This window comes from Rutilus rutilus (assembly GCF_951802725.1).
Source record: "Rutilus rutilus genome assembly, chromosome: 8".
Taxonomy (NCBI): Eukaryota; Metazoa; Chordata; class Actinopteri; order Cypriniformes; family Leuciscidae; genus Rutilus; species Rutilus rutilus.
This window is the reverse complement of record NC_140222.1, coordinates 11850609-11871818: the sequence shown is the minus strand read 5'-3', so window position 1 is coordinate 11871818 and position 21210 is coordinate 11850609. Positions and strand designations below refer to the sequence as shown.

General features: G+C 36.5%; 1 protein-coding gene across 6 annotated transcripts; it reads left to right on the top strand.

The window, feature by feature from the left end:
- The first annotated feature begins 136 nt into the window (after positions 1 to 136).
- Positions 137 to 18723, top strand: LOC311295133 (uncharacterized protein). 6 transcript variants are annotated; one of them, XM_084416356.1, is made up of 6 exons: positions 137 to 221; positions 9631 to 9948; positions 10236 to 10304; positions 14044 to 14148; positions 14237 to 14286; positions 14715 to 18723. In XM_084416356.1, exons 2-5 carry the CDS (start codon positions 9666 to 9668, stop codon positions 14278 to 14280), a joined length of 501 nt encoding a protein of 166 aa, XP_084272482.1. In that variant the 5' UTR covers positions 137 to 221; positions 9631 to 9665; the 3' UTR covers positions 14281 to 14286; positions 14715 to 18723. The 6 variants fall into 6 exon arrangements, with proteins under 6 accessions (XP_084272482.1, XP_084272483.1, XP_084272481.1 ...); XM_084416357.1 differs by having other exon boundaries at positions 138 to 221; positions 14240 to 14286; XM_084416355.1 differs by lacking the exon at positions 137 to 221 and adding an exon at positions 763 to 969 and having other exon boundaries at positions 14240 to 14286; positions 16242 to 18723.
- Positions 18724 to 21210: the final 2487 nt, after the last annotated feature.

Below are 21210 nucleotides of genomic sequence, written 5' to 3'. Positions count from 1 at the left end.
GACTCGAAATCACGTGATTTTCGAGAAATTTCTGCATGGTGTGGGAGGCGATTTTTTTTTTTTCCAGGATGTTAGGGGAAAGTACCGGCTTTTTCGCCTCTGATTGGCTAGAAGGGCTCTCATCCGATTGGTTATTTGATTTGGCCGTGAAACGTCATCTCACGTTCATGGCAGGCTGTCGGCTATTCTGGTCATCTTTACCGCCAACAAAAGTGAATTATGTAAGTAACAGTGTGATAAGTGCGTGTCATCACATTTATATTCCAAGTTCACATTTTCATAGCATGTTTAGATCGTGTTTAGATTAGTCCTAGCAGTTTGGGGTAGTTTTGTGATGAGAGAGATGGTTGTGGTGGCGATGCTGTCGGCTCGCGCGTTAGTCTGTTTTGATCTTCTTTACCGCCAACAGAAGTAAACTAAGTACGTTAAACGAAGTCAATCCAACAGTGTGATAAGTGCGTGCCGTCAGATTTATATTCCAAGTTCACATTTTCATAGCCTGTTTAGATCGTGTTTAGATCAGTCCTAGATGTTTGAGCGAGTTTTGTGATGAGAGAGAGAGAGAGAGAGGTGGTGGTGGTGGTGGTGCAGAGAGGTGTGTGTGTGTGTGTGTGTGTGTGAGAGAGAGAGAGAGAGCGAGAGCGAGAAAGAGAGACGGTGTATCTAGGTGAGGAAAACACTATGAGGGTAAATCGAAATAACCAATCGGAGGAGAGCCCTTCTAGCCCAATCAGAGGCGAAAAAGGCGTACTCCTCTACCAACCAAAAAAATATCGCGTGCAGAGGGGTTGTTTTGCAAAATTTTGCATGCCTTTTAAGTTCATTTATTCCAGCCTGTGGCGGAAAGGTGGTGACGTGGTTGTTATTTTCAGTTTTGACTTGGTAAAATAACGTTTATCTGGACAGCAGACAAAGTGGTGAAAATGAAGATTATTATTTCTGCTATTGTGCGTGCTTTACTTGTGTGGGGTAAGACATGTATCTGTTATTATAATCTCTCACAGTTTGTTTGGTTATAGGGCAATCGTTTGAAATTCGCTGAAAATGTGCTTGATACTACAAATCATTTATAAATTAAAAAATATGTGTAGCATTAAAAAGAGAATACAATAGTGTGCATTAGGTGGGGTAGCAAGGAAAAAACAAAACAATTTAAAGCTTTGAATGGTTTATTCACTAAGTAGTAATAAAGTTATTCATTTATTATTTATAGTTGTGTGTAAAGCGGTCCCTGCTAATGAGCGGGAATAATGCTAAGAAAGAGATTTATTATTTTAGAGAATTAATTTTTTCCCACATTAATTTCACACATCTAGTACAATTATGTTATTTTGTTTTAGTAACACAGTGTATTCTTTTTTTCTTGTTTTAATTACCTTAAAAGAATGGAATATGGAAGTGAAATGTGACAACATGCCCCATAGGTGGGGAACATTGTAACATCATGGCCATTTGACAGATTAAAATGTTATCTGATTTAATTTAATCAGAAAAATATACAAGAAACTAAAAAAAATTGTAAAATACAACTATAAACTTTTTTTTTTATATATAAAATAATTGCATTTTTTTAATGATTGAAAATAAACACTTTTTATAAAGTTATTTTAGAGTTTGATATCAAACATACCACAAAACACACCTATACGGCAACAGCAAAGTTCAAAACATAATTAATATTTCCTGAACATTGACTGTGTATTCACATTTTTCCTCATGGTTTCTCAATATGATTCATATAAGTATAGAATAGAATACTTTTGTCACATGTCATCACATTGTTTAGAGAATAAACATTCAGAGGAGGAGGAGGAGAGAAGGAAGGAGGAGGAGGAGAGAAGGAAGGAGGAGGAGGAGGAGGGAAGGAAGCAAAGAAGGAAATTATATTTATTCATAATATGCTATGGTAGTGGACACCAGGACTCAGTTGTTTAAAAAACAACATGGCAAGAAATTACATGTATACATGAATATCAGTCACGTGACCTCTTACGTCATCCGCTCTTTTTCCAGTTGACTGCCGCCATCTTGAGTACCTACCGAGTACTGTCTATGGTACTGACAAACCTATTATCTCAAGTCTTGTTAGAAAACAAACAAAAAAATAACTATTCTTGAAACATTATTTGAATTCTTTTAAAAAAATTATTGCATGGAATAGAATAGCTCCTGCAGCAGGTGCATTAGCACAACAGGTAGCATAAAGCTACATGACACAATTTAATTGATTAATATTACACTTTTACTTTTAACTCACTTTAAAACACCATTGAGGATTTGTATCATATTCCGGTCGCGGTTTAAAATGGTTTCAAGTCAAAAAAATATTTTGAAATATGTTATATTTAACATTTTATATGAAGCTATGGCCTATCCTTACCTAGCATGCATACTGTAAACATTCTTTATTCATATGAAAATACCCCAATCGCACGAAAATCACACACAAATCACATATACTTCAAACCGTGCATTTATTAGCTTCTTGTTTCAGGTGAAGAGATGTTACTTTAGCTTTGTTATCACGGATGTCAGAATGATGAAGTCATGCAGGACCGCAGGCAGGACAGAAGCGTGATTTTGTTTTGTTTTCCAAACCACTTCAGCGGAAATCCCGCCCTGCAGCTGATTCTAAAGTTTTCATTGGTCATATCAATCACTGTACTGATTGCCTACACTAAACACTGATTACCATTGGACTAATAGCCCTGGCGGATACTGTATTGCATGTATTTGAACACAAATAAACCGGAGAAGACGTGAATGAATGCTTTTTGAGTGATGATTTCTATTCAAAATAACGAACGTTACAGATGTATGTTATGTTACATTTATGTTATATTTATGTTACCGTGTTGTGAAAGCATAGCTAGCTAGTTCCTTTGCAACTGACATATCGATCTTGACGAATAAGGTACTCAAGATGGCGGCAGACAAGTTTTAGAAGTGAGTGACGTCAGTGAGAAGACGTTGGTGACATCATCTGATATTCATGTATAGGCAAAAACAATGGGATTTATTTATTTATTTTTATTTATTTGTTTTTAGCCAAACTTTGTATTATGATTTTTCACAATCAACTATGTTATGATGAAAGATATAACAGAATGATTTAAATATGTGCCATTTGATACAATATATCTACAGTATACATGTATGTAATCTGAATATTAATGTGTTCTTGGGCAACATGTAATGAAAAAGTGTAACAAGGGGAGTAATAATCGGCAACATTTTTATAATAATATCTAATATTTCATATGAATATTGAAGTATATGCTAATTTATTTCCTTTTCACTAGTTATGTCTCCCAAAATGTCTGATAAACATGATTTAAGTCCTGATGTCCACTACAATGGACATGAATGAAAACAATGCCCTGATTTGTAACAGAAAGTCAGATTTTGATTAGAAACCCCATAATATTTTCCTGTGATGTTTATTTATGACAAACAATTTAGAAATTTGTCAGATTTAAATGATAATTACAAAATATTTCATATTTCCACAAGAGTGCTAAATTTGATCTCTAAATTAATGGTAGCCATGTTTAAAGACCAAAGAGAAGATGTTGTCATGGTGAAACCTCCAAACATTTGATATCTCTGGAAAGCCCTGAATGTGCTGTGATGTTTTTTTTTTTATTAATCATAACTAGGGCTGGGTATCGTTCAAAAAATTTCGATACCAATACCGATACCGATACCTTGATTTCGATACCGGTTCCTGATCGATACTTTTTTCGATACCAATTTTATGAAATCCATTTTAACAAGATTACATAACACATTACCTCAGAAAAACTTTGGTTTTATTTTTTCAGTTTGACTCATGCTCCTTAGTCAGTGCACAAAGGAACAAAAAAGCACAAAGGAACAAAATATTCCTTATACATATACATAAGGTACAAAATATTTTTTTTATAAAGAGCTCATGCTCACCAAAGCTGAATTTATTTCATCAAAAATACAGTAAAACTTGTAATATTGTGGAATAGTATTACAATTTAAAATCTTATTTGAATATATTTCAAAATGTAATTTATTCCTGTGTTGTCAAAGCTGAAATATGAAAACAGTTTTTGGAAGGTCATTTTTGATCACTTTAATGCATGCTTACTGAAAAAAAATTCTGACCAACACGTTTTTGAACGGCAGTGTACATTCAGTAGGTCATTATTGCAATATAAACACAGTCAGAGTGATCAACAAGGTATCTCTTCATTTACCAGTCGAAGACGCAGCAACTTTCTGCTCTTATGTTTACTCCGTGTCCGTGCACTGTCAAGGGCTTCATCATATCTGTCGCGGTACCGTCTTTGCAGCCCTTATTTTACCACAAATACTGCATCGCGCGCTGTTGGCATCGAGCCTGGAGAAATGTAGCCACACTTTTGATCGACTTTTCCACATCTTTAGGGTATTGTGAGTGTGTGTGCTTGCGTGTCATTGAGTATGTGCGCGAGTTTGTGTGTGTGTGCTCGCGTCCATAGGCTCGCGTCTCATGAGAATGTGCGTGGACAGTTTGTGTGCGCGCGCGCGTCTCATAAAGCCTGGTTTATACTCGACGCGTCCGCACGAGCGCGAAGGTGCGCGCATCAAAAATGACGTCATTGCGGAGGGGGCGGTCGTGCGCGTTGGGTTCGCAAGACCCAATTTCGCCTGGCGGTGTGCGCGACATTTTTTTGTAACAACGCGCGCGGCGCCGCATCCGAAGATGAACGACTTTGAGCCGAATCTGGCCGAGCTCGAACTTCTCACCACACCGGCACCCAGTTTGCACGTCTAAATGAGGTGCTTACATTTAAAAAATGACCATACAATAGCATAAAAAGTATTTTTAATGAACATAAAGGTCCATGTTTAATAAAAATGTTCACGAAACTTAATGAAATGTTTAGTGAAATTAGAAAATATGTAAGAGATCGTTTATTTAGTTGTTTTATACACACTCATATCCATATATTTTGTTTTATTGTCACGAGTAATAATCTCAGGGTTTACTGGGTTTTACACGATTTTTTTGTAGTGTGGTATTGGTGGTGGTGTACTAAAATAAACATTGTCACGTGTGTATCAGGTGTGTATAGCTTTCTTCTCACTGTTGATTCCTGATGGTTCAAGGACAATTACTCGAGTCGCCCCCTGTCGTTTCAAAGAATAGTACAACGGCGAGCGCGTCAAGTATAAACGCCTCGTCCGTTTGCGGAGATGCGCGCGCAGTCTGCAGAGACTCGCGCTGCGGAGCCAGGCGAAAGTATAAACAAGGCTTAAGAGTATGTGCGGAGAGTTCCGCGCGTCTCGTGTGTGTAGAGTTTGCGTGTATGTGCGTGAGCGAATTTAGGCGTGTCGTTGTGCATTTCATATGTATTTGTTTGAGCACTGACGTTGACGAGTTAACCCCTTAGGTATCGAAATCTGGTACCGAAAAACAAGTCATTTTTCGATACTCGATAGTATCGAGGCAATTCGGTCGGTACCTAAAAAGTATCGAACTCGGTACCCAGCCCTAATCATAACTACGTTTATTTTTCTTGTAGTAATAACATTCATGTGTTAGTGAGTCTTGTCCGAAAGGAGAAGTGAAACTAGACAGATGAGTAAACATAAACTCATGACTTTGACTTCTACCTAGTAACAGAAGGGTTTGCTGAATAACAACCAATCATATTGTGGTGTATAAAAATTTTAATATAAATATAAAAATATGTAATGAATCATGTCACCTTTGCCATTCATTCTATAAAAACTGTTGTATTCTTTTTGCTGGTGGGATTCTCTCTGAAATTGTTCTGAGATCCTCTGGCCGTGATTAAAGCATATTCGAAGTCATTGTCTGTCTAGTTAATGCTGCGCAGTGAAGCATACTAGACACTTTGATAGTGTTAAGGCCTGTTCACACCGGGACGGTTAATGCCTCGTGACTAAACAAAGGGCGCCAATGTGAGTGTGCACACCGACACAAAAAAACGTCACGCATAAAAGCGCCTCGGGTTCGTTTTTTTGGTTTGACGCGCCGCGTCAAAAAATATCCGACCAATGAGATTGGCGCTTTTGCTCACGTGTCTGGAGCTTCTGAAGTTACAGTAAAACACAACTTGGGGGCGCTCAAACACAAAACGGTCTTGCCGAGCACACATACTGGACGGCGAAGAAGATATACGGCAAGTAGCGTCTACACTGCCGGGAAGAAATAAGACGAGGAAGATGCAAGGCAAGATGAATGTAGGGCTGCTGGTCTCGTTGGTGTCGGAACATAAAGAACTAGCCTATATGACAAATGCGACAGCGACTACAAAAACAGGTATTTCTGTTTTACATTAAGCGCCATCTAATGTCAGGGAATGAATTTGCATGTTCACTCGGCTCGTCGTCAGCGAAAATTGATGTGTGAACACAAAAAACGCGTTGAAAAACACTGGCGAATAACACGCACCGATATTCGTCCCGGTGTGTACGGCCCTTTATTATAGGAAAAGGGACGAAACCTCTATAGTGTTATTAAGTGTCAACTGTAGACGCTTGAGTGTTGATTGGAGATGCCCCCAGGTAAATTTAAGTGAAATTTAGAAAAGAAAAAATCTACCACAGTGCCCTTAACATGACAGGACTTTAAATTCCGGGTACTTCTGCCAATAGTTCTAGGAACTATGAAAAGGTTCCTCCGGTGCGAAAGCCCCTTAAGTTCCTAGAACTACTGTACCAGGTGCGAAAGCCCCTACTACAACACACATTTTGTATACCACTTGATGTTTATTTAAATGTTTTAAACCTTGTACGAAATGATCTTGTCATTTCAACCAAAAAATAGCTCAGTGGTTACATGCATAATACAAATATTTTAGTTTTTCTTGAATAATTTTTTGATTAGATAACATATTAAAGGGATACTCCACTTTAAAATGAAAGTTCTGTCATCATATACTCACCCTGATGTTGTTTCAATCCTTTATGAATTTCTTTCTTCTGCTGAACACAAAGGAAGATATTTAGAAGAATGTCAGTAACCAGACAGTTTCTGGTCTCATTGACTTCCATAGTAGGAAAAAAATATATACTATGGAAGTCAATGAGACCAGAAACTGTCTGGTTACTGACATTCTTCTAAATATCTTCCTTTCTGTTCAGCAGAAGAAAGAAATTCATACAGGTTTGAAACAACATGAGGGTGAGTATATGATGACAGAATTTTCATTTTAAAGTGGAGTATCCCTTTAAGCTGTCATAGGTTAATGTTAAAACGTGTCCCTCGCATGTTACATATTACACCTATGGGGCATGTTGTCACATTTCACTTCCATTCTTTTGGCATAAATAATTTAAAAAGTAGTATACACTGTGAAACAAAACAACATACAAGACACGTGTGAAATTAATTTTGGATAAGCGTAATTAAGTCCTCACTACAAAAACTGAATAAAGTAAAATAACACAGAATAGTCTTCATTGTAAAAATTAAATAATTTATTTAAAAATTAAAAAGTTAATCAGTCAAGATGAGCAAGTGGTTTTCTCTTTGTTTGTTGTTGTTTAATTAACATTAACAACCTAGGATGTGTTTACTCTTGGCATTAACATGCGATCACCGTGATCCGATCAAGCAGATTGGATCATAAGCCAATCAGGATGCGGTGCGTTTATACCTGTCCACATCAAGCTTCTGTATCTGGATAACAGATCGGATCTCGTGAAAAAAAAAGAAAAAAGGATGGCCCCAGTGCAAAGTCGACCTAAAGTGGTGGGTTTTCTTTTAAAAACAATTTTCATCCGGGGTACATTTTACAAATTTCGCAAAATGAAAAGGTTGAAGAGGCTGCAAGTAGCCTACTAATAATGTGGATAGATACTGTAATGGAAACGGTATAGAGAAACGTATCTGAGAACGTTGCCAGGTGTGGTGGGAAAAATGCACGTTCTTTACAGAAATTTAATGGTTCTGCAACTTAAGGGTGTGAAAGCAAACATTTCATATGCGATGTAGCCTAACCACACAGCTACGTGCAGCAATTCCTGGAGAGAGGAGGGGGAATAATGACAGTGGCGGGGATTTGTCTGACATCCACCTATGAATGCAGACACGATGGCTGGATTGTGTTTACATTACACTGAGATCCGATCACAATGCGTCCTCGACTACGCCCAAACCTGGACACGCTGATCGGATAACATTACGATCAAAACAAGTGTTTACACTTGTCTTTTCAATGTGTGGAAACATCCGGATACAGGTCGCATGTTAATGCCAAGTGTAAACGCAGCCATAGAGAGCAGCAGCATGTTTATCAATCTTATTTCACTTTATGACCTATAGCGCACAAGGCGTGAATATTCAGCAAGAAGAATTTTTTTCAATGACATTATTTTTCTGTAAATGTGACCGTTTAAGCGCGTTTGGCACTCGCAAACTGAATGAGGCTTTATGTGCACACTTTGGATGTGAGCGTGGAAATGAAAATAGAAGCAATCCCCGCAATCCTGCGGCGAAATTGGTATGTGGTAGTATATGCTAAATGCGTTATAAATTCTTAATACACATTTCAGCAATTTAAAAATGTTTGAAGGATTTTTGTACTGCACCCCTGCTATGATCAGTTTCCTGGTTGGGAATCATTGGTTTACTTGGTAGCATCGCAGTGTGACGGATGGCATTATTACTGTACACATTTAGAGGTGAGCTATATAATAGATTCTCCTGCTCCCCTTACCGTACTTCTGAGTGGGAGTATTTATCTGGGTCCCAACCAGGTTAATAGGCCATATCACAGTCCGCATGTCGTCACATTTGGCTTTGAATTGTAGTGCAATCAAATTTCCGCCTGCATTATTATCAATGGACAGTCTCCAATTTTGACAAGAAAATGTAACTAACAATATGTTTAATACTCACTGCTGTGTGTGTGTGTGTGTGTGTGCAATTAGATGGGTGAAATGCAGAGCACAAATTATGGTATGGGAAACTATAATTGGCTACACGCCACATCACCTTCACTTTCAAATTATTAGCCTACTTTAAAGTCACCCTGTGGTGAAAATCTCCTCCCCAATTTTTTTTTGTTTGTTTATATTTGGATTTTGGAAGTGGTGTTTTTAATATGCTTTATGACAAACCATGTGCAAATTCATAAGTCAACACCAATGCTGAGTATTTTCTATTTTCTTCTTCAATCTGCAGATGGCGAAATGGAACATGGTTTATGCAACACATTATTAGCTGTATAATGGAGTCAAGCAAAAGGCTAATCATATTAATTACTGTTGTGTCTGACATTGTAAAGTGTGTTATATAAAAAGTATTACCATTCTGTTACATCGACTTGTATATATGAGCCTGTATAATTCGCTCCTCCTCTTCTTCTGAATCTGAATCTCTGAACTTGTGTGATTGAGTGGAGGCAGGGCTAATATGCATATTCATGGAAAGATACTATAGTCCATATCATGATTTTATTCATTGTACAAATCAGTAATGTTTTTATGCCATTTTTATGCTGCATGTTTTACATTGTAAATCCAGACATATTCCTCTACTCACAATCATTATGATCTGTAGAAAAAACACTTTTCTGTGTATTTTGTCCCACTATCCCAGATGTGATTTACAGTATAATGAATGGTTTATTTCTTCTCCAGGTGTGTCTGGTGTTGGTTCAGACACAGTGTTTGTGATGGAGGGTGATTCAGTCACTCTAAACTCAACCACCTTGAAAACAAACCACCAATACAGAATTAAATGGTATTTTAATGACATTCGCATCGCTCAAATCAATGGAGATCAGAACAAGATCTGCACAGATGTTCAGTGTAAAGAGAGATTCAGAGACAGACTGAAGCTGGATCATCAGACTGGATCTCTGACCATCATGAACACCACAAACACAGACTCTGGAGAATATCAGCTAAAGATCCTCAGCAACAGCAGTGAAAAAATCTTCAATGTTACAGTCACCGGTGAGTCAATATTTCTGGTTATTTGTCTTGTTGACATGTCATTCAGGGCTGTTTATTTTGTTTTAGCTTCATATTAATTCACATCTAATCATTCATTATCTGCTGAAAAACACATTTACTGTAAAATGGAATTTGTAGAATCATCCCAGTTTATATTGTTAAACAGAACAGTGTGATTAAACCTCTACAGTTATTTAATGTGTAGTTTTTTTTTTTGTTGTTGGTTGTTGTTTTTTTTTTTTTGTTCAGCAGAAGATTCTTCAGGCATCTGTTGGTTTGTGTTTCAGGTTTTCTTGGTGCTGAGATGGATAAAAAGATTATGGTGATGGAGAGAGCACCATTCACTTCAGACACTGGTATAGTAAACTAATCAACTTTGATTTGATAAACTTTAGAGGGAAAATGTACACGTCACAGCAGCTCATACCACACAATAATAATAATAATAATAATAAAGTATAAAAGACATTCAAGACAATAATTATTTTCCAGTATCAGTTCCGCAATGCATTTTGATTATACAACCAAGTAATTCTAAAATATAATCTATCATCTTGTAGAATGGATTGTACAGATTAATAGCAGTTGATAAAAAGGACTTACTTAATATTTTCTTGTGACAGTGGGGATGAATTATTCTTGAGCTGAATGTACTCACTAGGATAAGACTTGAACTGGTTCATGAAGGGGGTGACAATAATAATTTATTTTAGAGACCAATTTATCAACCATTCTATCCTGCCCAGTCTCCTCTATTGTGGATTACAAGTCTCGGTTTAGCACATAAAACTGCATTCACAGTACTCCCCTTTCGTCCTTGTTAGTATCCTCCATCTTGTTCCAAAGCGACCAGACATTTCCAATAATGATCACAGGTAAAATGGCTGTAACGTAAATGCCTCTGGGTTAATGCGAATTAGCTTAAGGATATAGGGAATTTTAGAAATATTAATAATCATAACTCATGGTCATAATTCATAAATCGCATATGCATTTACTTTATCAATTATAAGAAATGCCTCGTTCTGTAACTGGTCTCGTCATCCGTTATTCGTCCAGCGAATAAATGTAAGACTATCACATAGTTAAGAAGAAGTATTCCTGTTTACAAAACTCCAAGAAAGTTTATTTTCTGGCCACGAAGATAAAACCTCTTTGGGTTTATAAATTAAAACTACTCAAGGTAGTCTGATAGCCTAATATAGAGCCTGTAGCTTTATAGATCTTTTGTTTCATTGACTTTATAAAAAGTGGGTTTTCAAACACAGAGACAGTTAAAAGTATAAATGGGTTTATTAATAAAATGGCACACGCTAGAGATTATAAGCTACAAATATAAACGTACGTAAAATGCAAACAATAAAACAAACAAACATTTAAACAAACATGACGTGATCGGAATGAATGACATGAAAGAAAGAAAGCAAGAAAGAAATGAAGAGATAAGAGATAGAGGGTAACTTAATTCACAGACCTACGAGCTAGACACCAGGAATCAACTGTTAGAGAGAGATCAAAAGATACTTGCAAGTCTGTTCTCTGTTCGGGTGAGGCTGAGACAGGAAGGAAACACGGACAGTGCCCTGGTTCTGCTGCGTCTTCTGGTGTCGCGGGAAGCTTGAAAGGCTCACTTGAATTTAACGTTACCGAGAAAGTTCAGATCGTTTCCCTTTTGGAGGGGAAAGGCACGTATGAGCTTAGTTGCAAAGAACGGCAGCTACGACTCGAACATGTGTTGGTCCGAGGAGAAGGCCTGAGCCTTTCAGATGTTTCTTGAAGCCGGGGAGAAGAGGAGGAGTTCAGGGATGAGAGAGGCCGGAGAAGAGAGAAGAGAGAGAGGAAACTGAAGGTTTGGACTTTTATCAGTGTCCCAAGTACCGTCCCCTTCTTTGTGGAGGATGAATCAGATCTTCTGATCTGAGGCAGGAAAGAGTTTCTTTGTGTGGAGAAGACACGCCTACCTTTACCATATGTCTTATGAGAGAAATAATTCATATTTCCTCTTACGACTGTACACACAGAACAATACATTTTACTGTAATCTCCTATGTGTGACTGGTTGAATTAAAACAGGACGGTCAGACAGATACCAATTATGACCGGTAAATATAAAGGAAACATAACGTTACATTTATATGCATAATTACACACAAATAAAGTTTGATTAAACACACAATAAAATTGTCAGTGTTTCCGTTATGGTAAGTGAAGACACCTGGGAAACAAAGGAATACGTATCAAACATTTGAAGGGTTTTCTCTGAAAAGTTCCCTGAAAAGTTCCATGTGTTGGAATGTTGGCTTGCATAGGAACTGGATGAGATGCAGCTTTGGAGTCATAAAGTTTACGACCATGTCAGGGTCAGTTTACAAGACACTATTGAGGAACCTTCTTTCAGTGAACATTTAGAATTCAAAACTATACTCTAGCAAACCAAACCTCTATCACACGTGCATATAGGAATGTACACACATTATAAAAAAAAATAAAAGATATTTCTCTTATTCTCAGTTATACACAAAAGGGTGTTTGTGTGTGTGCGGAATGTCATGAGGCTGTAAAGTTGGGGGATACGAGTCACATGGGTGCTGGTAAATTGGTCCTCGTGGGGCAATTATTAACCAGCAAGGACAAAGACGATGTGTTTTGCCATCACATGATTCACTTAATCTGAAAAGCAGATGCCATTGTTGTTACATGGCCTAAACCATGATCACAGGTAAAGTGGCCTAAGCCACAATGACAACAAGCAACAATTATTTCATGATGTCATAACACACACACGTCAGTGAATATGAAGTGTCTGAAAACAACAACAGTCCAAATGGTGCAAAAACATATTTCATTGTTTGGGAAGCCCAAACAAAAAGAAAAGAGATCGTTCCTGGTGGTTGGCGGATAAATTGGAGGAGGAAGCAGACTTGCCAAGTTGGCGGCCAGGACCTGCACTAATTGAACCTGATGTTGTGGTAGTAAAAGGCAGGGGCCTAACTACCTGGGTGGGGCGGTGGTATATGTGTGGCGCAATGGATAAGACAAATGCCTTTGGTGTGAGAGACCCGGGTTCGAATCCACTGTGAGACACCAATGTGTCCCTGAGCAAGACACTTAACCCCTAGTTGCTCCAGAGGCATGCGACCTCTGACATATATAGCAATTGTAAGTCGCTTTGGATAAAAGCGTCAGCTAAATGAATAAATGTAAATGTACCTAGTTTCAAGGGGTATGCAGCAACAATTTTGAAACCAAAGCTTCCGGCGCATGTTAAATTTGGATCAGATGATCGGATTCCAATAAAGAAACGATTCCAAGTTTTATAACGACAACTCACTACTCGTAGCTATACCTGCTCGCTCAGCGCTCACGGCACCCCCGCCCGCTCGCGATATTACCCCCCTCAGATTTATAAAAGACCAATACGCTGTACCGATTCTTTCCGAAAACTGAGTGGTTTTAGAATAAACAAATGGATGCTGATGGTGTTCAGCTAAACAAATGTATTTAAACACACACAGTAAATCATTGCATTATTGCAACTCATTATCGCATCATCCCATTTGGGCGCCAATTGCCAACAAAACACACATAATATATGCAGTTTTACTTATGCCTGCAGTTCTGACTCATAACCGTGATATTTCATCACTGAGATCGCTTCATCCTTCAGTTTCAAACGCTTGGAAAACGCTTTTCCAGGCGAAGTGCCATACAAGAAATCTCGCCCTTTATGACGTCATACAGTGCAATAATTGAGGAAAAACTTTCCGAAATTTATACGAATCCTGCAGAAATACTAATACTCAAATGTTTTTTTTATAACGTTGACCATGTTTAGCATGAGAACTCTTCCTGCAGTGCGAACACGCCAAAAAGAATTTAAGTACTGGTGAAAGTTTGGGGGAGATATTGTCTTCACTTACACAATTTTGGTTGAAAAATTCCCGCTGTAGGGGGAGTTGTTACTCCAGGTAATATGCATTTTTTTCTGAACACTGCACCATGTATATTGCTGTTTATCTGTAAATGCACATTATTATATATAATATGAATATGGAATGAACACACTGACAGATTCACTCTTTTTATCTGATCCAGGTTCAGGTCTGTCTTCAGGTGCTGTTGCAGGAATAGTTGTTGCTGTTCTGCTGGTGTTTGCTGGTGCTGGTGTGATTTACTATTGCTGCAGGAGCTCCAGAGAGGGTAAGCATCACCTACAGATACTATAGGGAGAGGAAAACATCATCTTTATTGTGCAAAATGTTTAATTGTGTGTGTAATTGTTTCAAAGCAGAAGTTGAGAAAAACAAGCAAGTTCTTCTAGTGAAAGTCTAAGTATAGGTAAGATACCGTACTACTTTAATACTATGTTGAAAGAAATGATGAATGTACACCAGAAAAATATACAGTATGGTGCAAATGTCTCAGGCATGCTTATAGCCTTTGCTAAAAAATTAAGACAGTTATTTATATAATTTAGTGCTGTTGTTTTCAATCCTGCAAATCACCGCTCTGCACATTTTGTACTTCTCTTTTCTGACACATTCAATGCAGTTCTGATGATCTGAATCAGATGTGTTAAATAATGGAGAGATATAAAATTTGCAGAGCCATGCAATGAAAACCACTGATAAGTGTGCCAGTAGTTAACATAATAATAATAATAATAATAATAATAATAATAAACACTCTATGTGCCATTAAATTGTAATAATACAGTGAGATTTTTGCATGAACAAAGAGTCTGACAACAGATGTTATCCACACAGAGATCTGATCTCAGTAACTTCTAGGACTACACGAAGAGTCAGACAGAAGATATGAATGGAATTCACAATTGTAATGTATCAATGTATGATATATCAATGTAATTGTTTCAATTAATATAATCAATGAAATGTAATTGTACTTTTACTTTAAAAATGTAGCAGGGCACAATCTAATGATATACAGTATATCAATACTATATAGAGAAACATAAAAAAAATCTATGCTATTCTATGAGGTAGGCAATGTAAGATCTGATGGATCTCCACGTCAGAAATATCAGATATATTTGACCCCGGACGCCAGATCTTGTCAAAAGATATCCGTTTTGTCTGGTGATCAAAACCAGTTAAACCTGTCAACAGCAGTCAGATATCATATTGTGTTTAATAATGAACATCGTGTTCACATCTAAAACCAACGTTTGTTTAACGTCAAGCTCCAACGTCAGACCGACGTCGGATTTTGTTTGGAATAAGCTCAAATATTTTCAAAAAATATATATTTTTGTAAAAAGGGTGTAATGGATGGCACATTAAATCTCTCAAGATCTCAACAGAGGAGGATTAAACAACTCCACAAACAACATTACCAGCTTTACTTATTACTAACCAGACTGGTTTATATGTTTTGTTTGATGCCACCATTATGGTGATCAGTGTTTGCTTTAGTTGTGGAGTTTGACTTTATAACATTAGTTCTTCTCTGGCGACTCTTACTGTGTTTGTTATGGCAAGAACAGCAAGAGAAGATGTGCTCAGATGATGTTGGCTACCTGTGGATGATAAATATATAATCATCATATAGTGGTCTGAATCACTGATGTGATCCAGAATCTAATCTTTAGATATGCCATCATTGTGTATAATTAATTATAACAAGCCTGTAATTCTACATTGTCCACTAAACTTTTTGAACTCCAGCATTTATTATACTCACTCAGACATCAATAATCAGCATATAAATCTCAACAATGGTGTGTGGCATCGTGAGAGGTAGGGTATCACGAAAGTGTGGGTTGCTTCTCAAATCGAATCCAAATAATCAACTCAAAACTCCAAAACGTTTTAACCAAAACACTCTTCCAGCTTCTCTTTATGCTTTCTAACAGCCAGTCTCTCTGTTCTCAGCTCATTAACAGCTTTTCTCCTTCACTCGCACATAGCTATGTCCCTACCGCTGAGGAACGTGGTAACTGTTTGGCCATCTTGGTTTGTAGTCCCCATGCTGCAGCCACCTAGATGGCACATACCTTGCCTCTGTGACAAACCCTCTCACGATGCCACAGGTGACATGCTTAATGCCGCAATGCAGTCTGCGAGCCATAGATGAGTCTTATATGATGCACCCAGAATGCATTGTGGCATGAAGCACATCTCCGTTATTGAGATTCATATGCTGATTCTTCAATGTCTGTGTGTATCTTTAAAGGCATACTATGCAGTTTCTGTTTTTGTCAAACAGCGACCCCTAGAGTCGCTGTGGAGTCCTTGTATTTAACGTTACTGTCATAAATACCACTCGCGCAGAGCCATCTCTGCACTCACGGCCCGATCCCCTCCCACCTGTATACTGGTACCTGTTCGGTGGGATGGAAGCGTCGTACATCAAACAGGCACAGATAGACTCCGAAGATGTCTACTGACCAGGTAATGTTTCTGATTTCATACAAATATTAGGCTACTGCATAATTGTATATGTTGTGCTATCAAAGATGAACTACTGATGGTGGTAATAGAATAATAATAAGTTTATGTCAAGCGTTAGTATAATATAGTATAATAATAAAGCAGCCTACCGCGTTTGATGGCTTATAACGTTTTAGTAATTAGCCTATAGGCCTACTGTATAATTTCATTTGTGTTTTTTGAGTGTAATGTAAACATCACAAAATGCCAGATGACGGCAATGAAGTTAAAGACTGCTTCATATGTTATTGATGTATGTGACGTCGTGCCGTAAAGCAAGTAGTGATTCTTGCGAGATTTGGCGGGGCACCACCTCTCAAACCTGCTTTGCTGGTTTTGCCAGCGGCGTCCCCCCTGCTTTGCTATCAGGATGATTCGCCCTACTACGAGTTTGTTTACCATCAAAATGACAGTATATATGTTATATTAAGGTACAAATCTTGGATAATGTGCGTTTAAAACGTTTTGGTGTACCACCCCTCAGATTAAGCGGCTGGATAGCAATCACAGGACTATTATAATCAATGTGAAATAAATAACATGATATCTATATAATCAAAGAATAGTCTCTGAATATGATCTCTGGATCAAACACATATCTTTATCAACATCAAAAGGGCAGACAAAATCTTATCACATTTTCTCTTGATGTTCTTGCCATAATAAACACTGTTACAGAAGCCAGAGAAAAAGTCAAGTCAAACTGCCCAAATAAAGCAAACATAATAATCTGATATAATCATAATAATGGCAACACCAAACGAAACATTTTCAACCAAACATTAACATCTAAACCTCTGTTAATTCTCAATAAGAACTGCAGTAGATGAATGAGAGAAATAAAGTTGAAAAAGTAAAGTGAAGCCGATATTGCGTTGTTTAATCAGATCTTGAGAGATTTAATGTCTTCTTTATCTTCAGTTGATTTCATCTGAGCTGTGTCTGAAGTCAGTTTTGTAACTGTCTTCAACCGTTATTTTTATTAATGGTAAACAGTTGGCACCCTGTACTGCCATGCATTTCACAATTTTTGTGTTTATTCCAACCAAAATTCAATGTCAGCCCAACATTGGAGCTCGACGTCAAACAAACGTTGGGGTTAGACGTCAACCGTGTAGACATCACAGTCTACATCCTGTGCTGGGAAGTCTTGTCATATGACAGTCAAATTTTCTAAATAATTATGTTAATCTGTCACTGATCAGATATTGGAAAAATCTAAAGATATTGTGTTGAGAATATCACTGACTACGTAAAAATGCACCCTCATATTGCAATTATAATGTACAGTATATATATATATACTTCCAGGATTAAGCTGTGGCTAAAGACAAACCAAAACTGTATACATTTTTAATTGTTGTTATAATTGTGTATGATTATGTATGTATGTGTGTATATGTATATATGTATATATGTATGTGTGTATGTACATGTATAGTTTTGTATTATTTGTTGTTTTTTTATGTATGTATCTGTTTTATAATGTTCTTAGAAATGCCCAACCAGGGACAGGAGTTGAAAATTAGCTCTAGCTATAAACTCTATATGCTGCGCATCAGTTACAGGCTTTGTATTGTAACTATGTTTGCTTGTATGGTCCCTGTTAAATAAACTTTAAATAAATAAATAATATAATATATCTACCTCATACTTCATGTGCAATACTTTGATCAAACTGACGCAATTAAACTCATAAATAGACACTGCAATGTCTATTGCAAAATATTATATTATAAATATACCTTTTTGTGTATAAAGTACTTCTGTGTTGTATAAAGAAAGTGGTTTATAAAGAAAAGCACCGTGAATTGTTGTAAAGCGATTTAATAAGAAAATGGTTTATAAAGAAAAACATACCATACTGAATGTTGTAAGCATTTATTAACCAAATGGCAGAGTAGAGAGAAATTGAAAATGTATTAGAAAGAGCTTTGCTGAATATTACGAGAAGGATGCCATATTACCGCTGAGATGTTGCAGACAAGACACAGAAGGAGAATGGAGAGATGAATGGCTTTAAATACACAAGTCCTAGGGAGTTTCCAGGAGGGGATTTCTGAAGATGTCAAAAAGTTTGATGGACTTTAAAAGGACTGGAATGAGAATTTCCAGGCAGGCTGATTCACCAAGGACGGCCTTTCCGGTGTTAGATGCCTTGCCATTGCGCCTCATGAAGTTAAAGCTTGTAAACGATTTGGTTTTGATTTACTTTTATTTTTGTTTTATATATTAGTACCTTTTATGTAAACTAGTTAACCTGTGTTTAATAAATATATATATATATATAATATATAAAAATAAATATATATATAATTAAGAAGCTCACTTGCCATAAGTCTCTGTTTTACAAAAGATTGAGCTGAACTGACCACGGAGAAGTCTTCTGTGATCTAAATATGGTAAATATGGAAATTCAAATGCTTATTATTTAGGACAGATTTTACTTACTTTACCTAACCTGAGAATTATTAAAATAAGTTGTTGGTAAAAGGTTGTTTAAAATTACGCACCATAAAACAGGACGCAAACTATTTTATTGCATATTCCACTCTGGTCAAAGTGCTCATGTGCTTGAGAAATACAGGCATCATACACTGATTCATAAACAGAGAAATGCATCACATTTTTAGGGTTCTGAAGAAATTAAGTTCATATTGACAACGATGTGTGACATGAATATAATGCAGTTTTGATGGTTGAGAAAAAAATTGCGCTTCAAAAAACCAATACATCCATAGAAATGTATTTTGCATTTGATACAAGTAGATTAAAACAGTAGCCATAACATACTAACTGTAATTTCATCATTTATGCTGAGCATATTTAAATAAACACAATTCTTAGCCAATCAGAATAATAAAATAAAAAAAAAACATTTAAATGGGAGTGATTTGCTCATGTCATGAAATCATATTACTTTTATTAAGTCTTTAGTTTGATTGTTGGAAATAATCTCATTATTAGTGCACATGTAAATGTTGTCAATGTTCAGTTTGATTTGACTAATTTCATCTACGGGTCATTTCTATGTTCTTATGGTCTTTAAAAAAAGTGAAAAATTTCTTTGTTTCTTATGTCAATAAAATTGTTTTCCAAATTTTGGAAGTTCTGTTTGTGTGAGCTCTAAACCTTGCAGTCCAATATTCAATTAAATTAATATATTTTTCTATCTTCCTCTTGTGTAAAATCATAGAAATGCTGGATTTATTTTTTCGTTTGCTATTGGTCCAAAAGGGAACACAAAACCTATATTTGTTGTAGTTTACGAGTTGACAATTTCGGAGTATCCTGGAAATGTGGAAACGGTCCATTACATGTATTCAGAATATACATATGCATTTCCCAGTCGCCTCATTTAGAACTGGAGAAAGTCGCCATGATAATGTAACCAGAGCTTGCACAAGTATAATTGCCGTTTTTGCCTTGACAGCATATACCTGAAAAGAAAGCTGGCATACAGTTCTGTGCAGAAGTCTTAGGCATGTTCACACTAACAACAAATGGTTTTAAAACACACACACACACACACACACACACACACACACACACACACACATATATATATATATATATATATACATATATCTTTGTATTGTGTCAGTAGGAAATATCAGTTTACATTTCCAAACATTCCTTTTGCCATGAATAGCAATAATCCAGTGTGATTTTTTTATATGTACTTTTTATCTGTGACTATGAAGAATGAAGAAACTGAGACAGAACATTCTGAAGCAGCATTCCCATAATGTTTGAATGATAAAATGTAATGTTTCCTGAACAATTGCTTTACCAAGAAAAATGCCTTTTAGGGCATCAAAATAACTGGACATTTTGAATGTTAATTCATAAGTTAATGGCGAACGTTAGAAAAATTTTGACCATATAGAGAAAGGTGGTTCAGATAAAGCAAGGTTTGATCCATGAAACATCACCATAGTGTCCTTGATCAAACTCTGAATCTCAGGAACTGAACCTGTACAAACTGCACTGACAGACTTCAATTGTGAATTGAAGCAGCTACAAAATGACAAATATGTGATTTAGTAATTTATTGTTAGATATATTATATAACTGATGTTGGCTGCTGCGCAAGCATTTCAATGGTTCAATTTGTTTACTTGTAATATATATATATATATATTTTTTTTTTTATTTTTTTTTTTTTACTGCCAAGTTTTGTATTTTCATGTGAGGAGTAACACTGTATAGTTCCTGCTGAAAGGATCAATAGGATTGGAAATATCATGGTGCCTATATTTGTAATGTGAGTTTTATATTAGAAAAACTGTATCTGAGCTACAGGCCAAACTCCTCACAAAATCCTGTAACACGATCAACAATAACTGTGAGCCTTGAGCAGAATATCTTCAAACTTTTTCTTAATTTAAACTCATCAGCCAATAAGTGTATTGACCTTGAGTCTGTATGCTATTTTCTTAAAATGGAAATGAACTTTAAAGACCCCTGTTCATGTTTTAGATGCCATTAAAGAGATATGATTCACCTGACTGAAATATGTGAATTTGTCATGATTTTAGTTTAATCAGAAATAACTGAATAACTGTGTTTATGTACATTCCACACTCTAAACTTTTGACCTTTGCTCAAGCTAATAGCTGTTTAACTCATGAATTAAATTAGATGTTTATATTACATGTAACAATTAAATGCAAGAATGAGACGGTCTAGTAAGAGCTCATGGCTATTTCACACGTTCCTGCCCACACGGTCACAGTACGAAAATACTATTAAAACTTATTTTAAATCTTTACATTAAAGGCAGGGTAGGTAGGATTTATTAAAAATT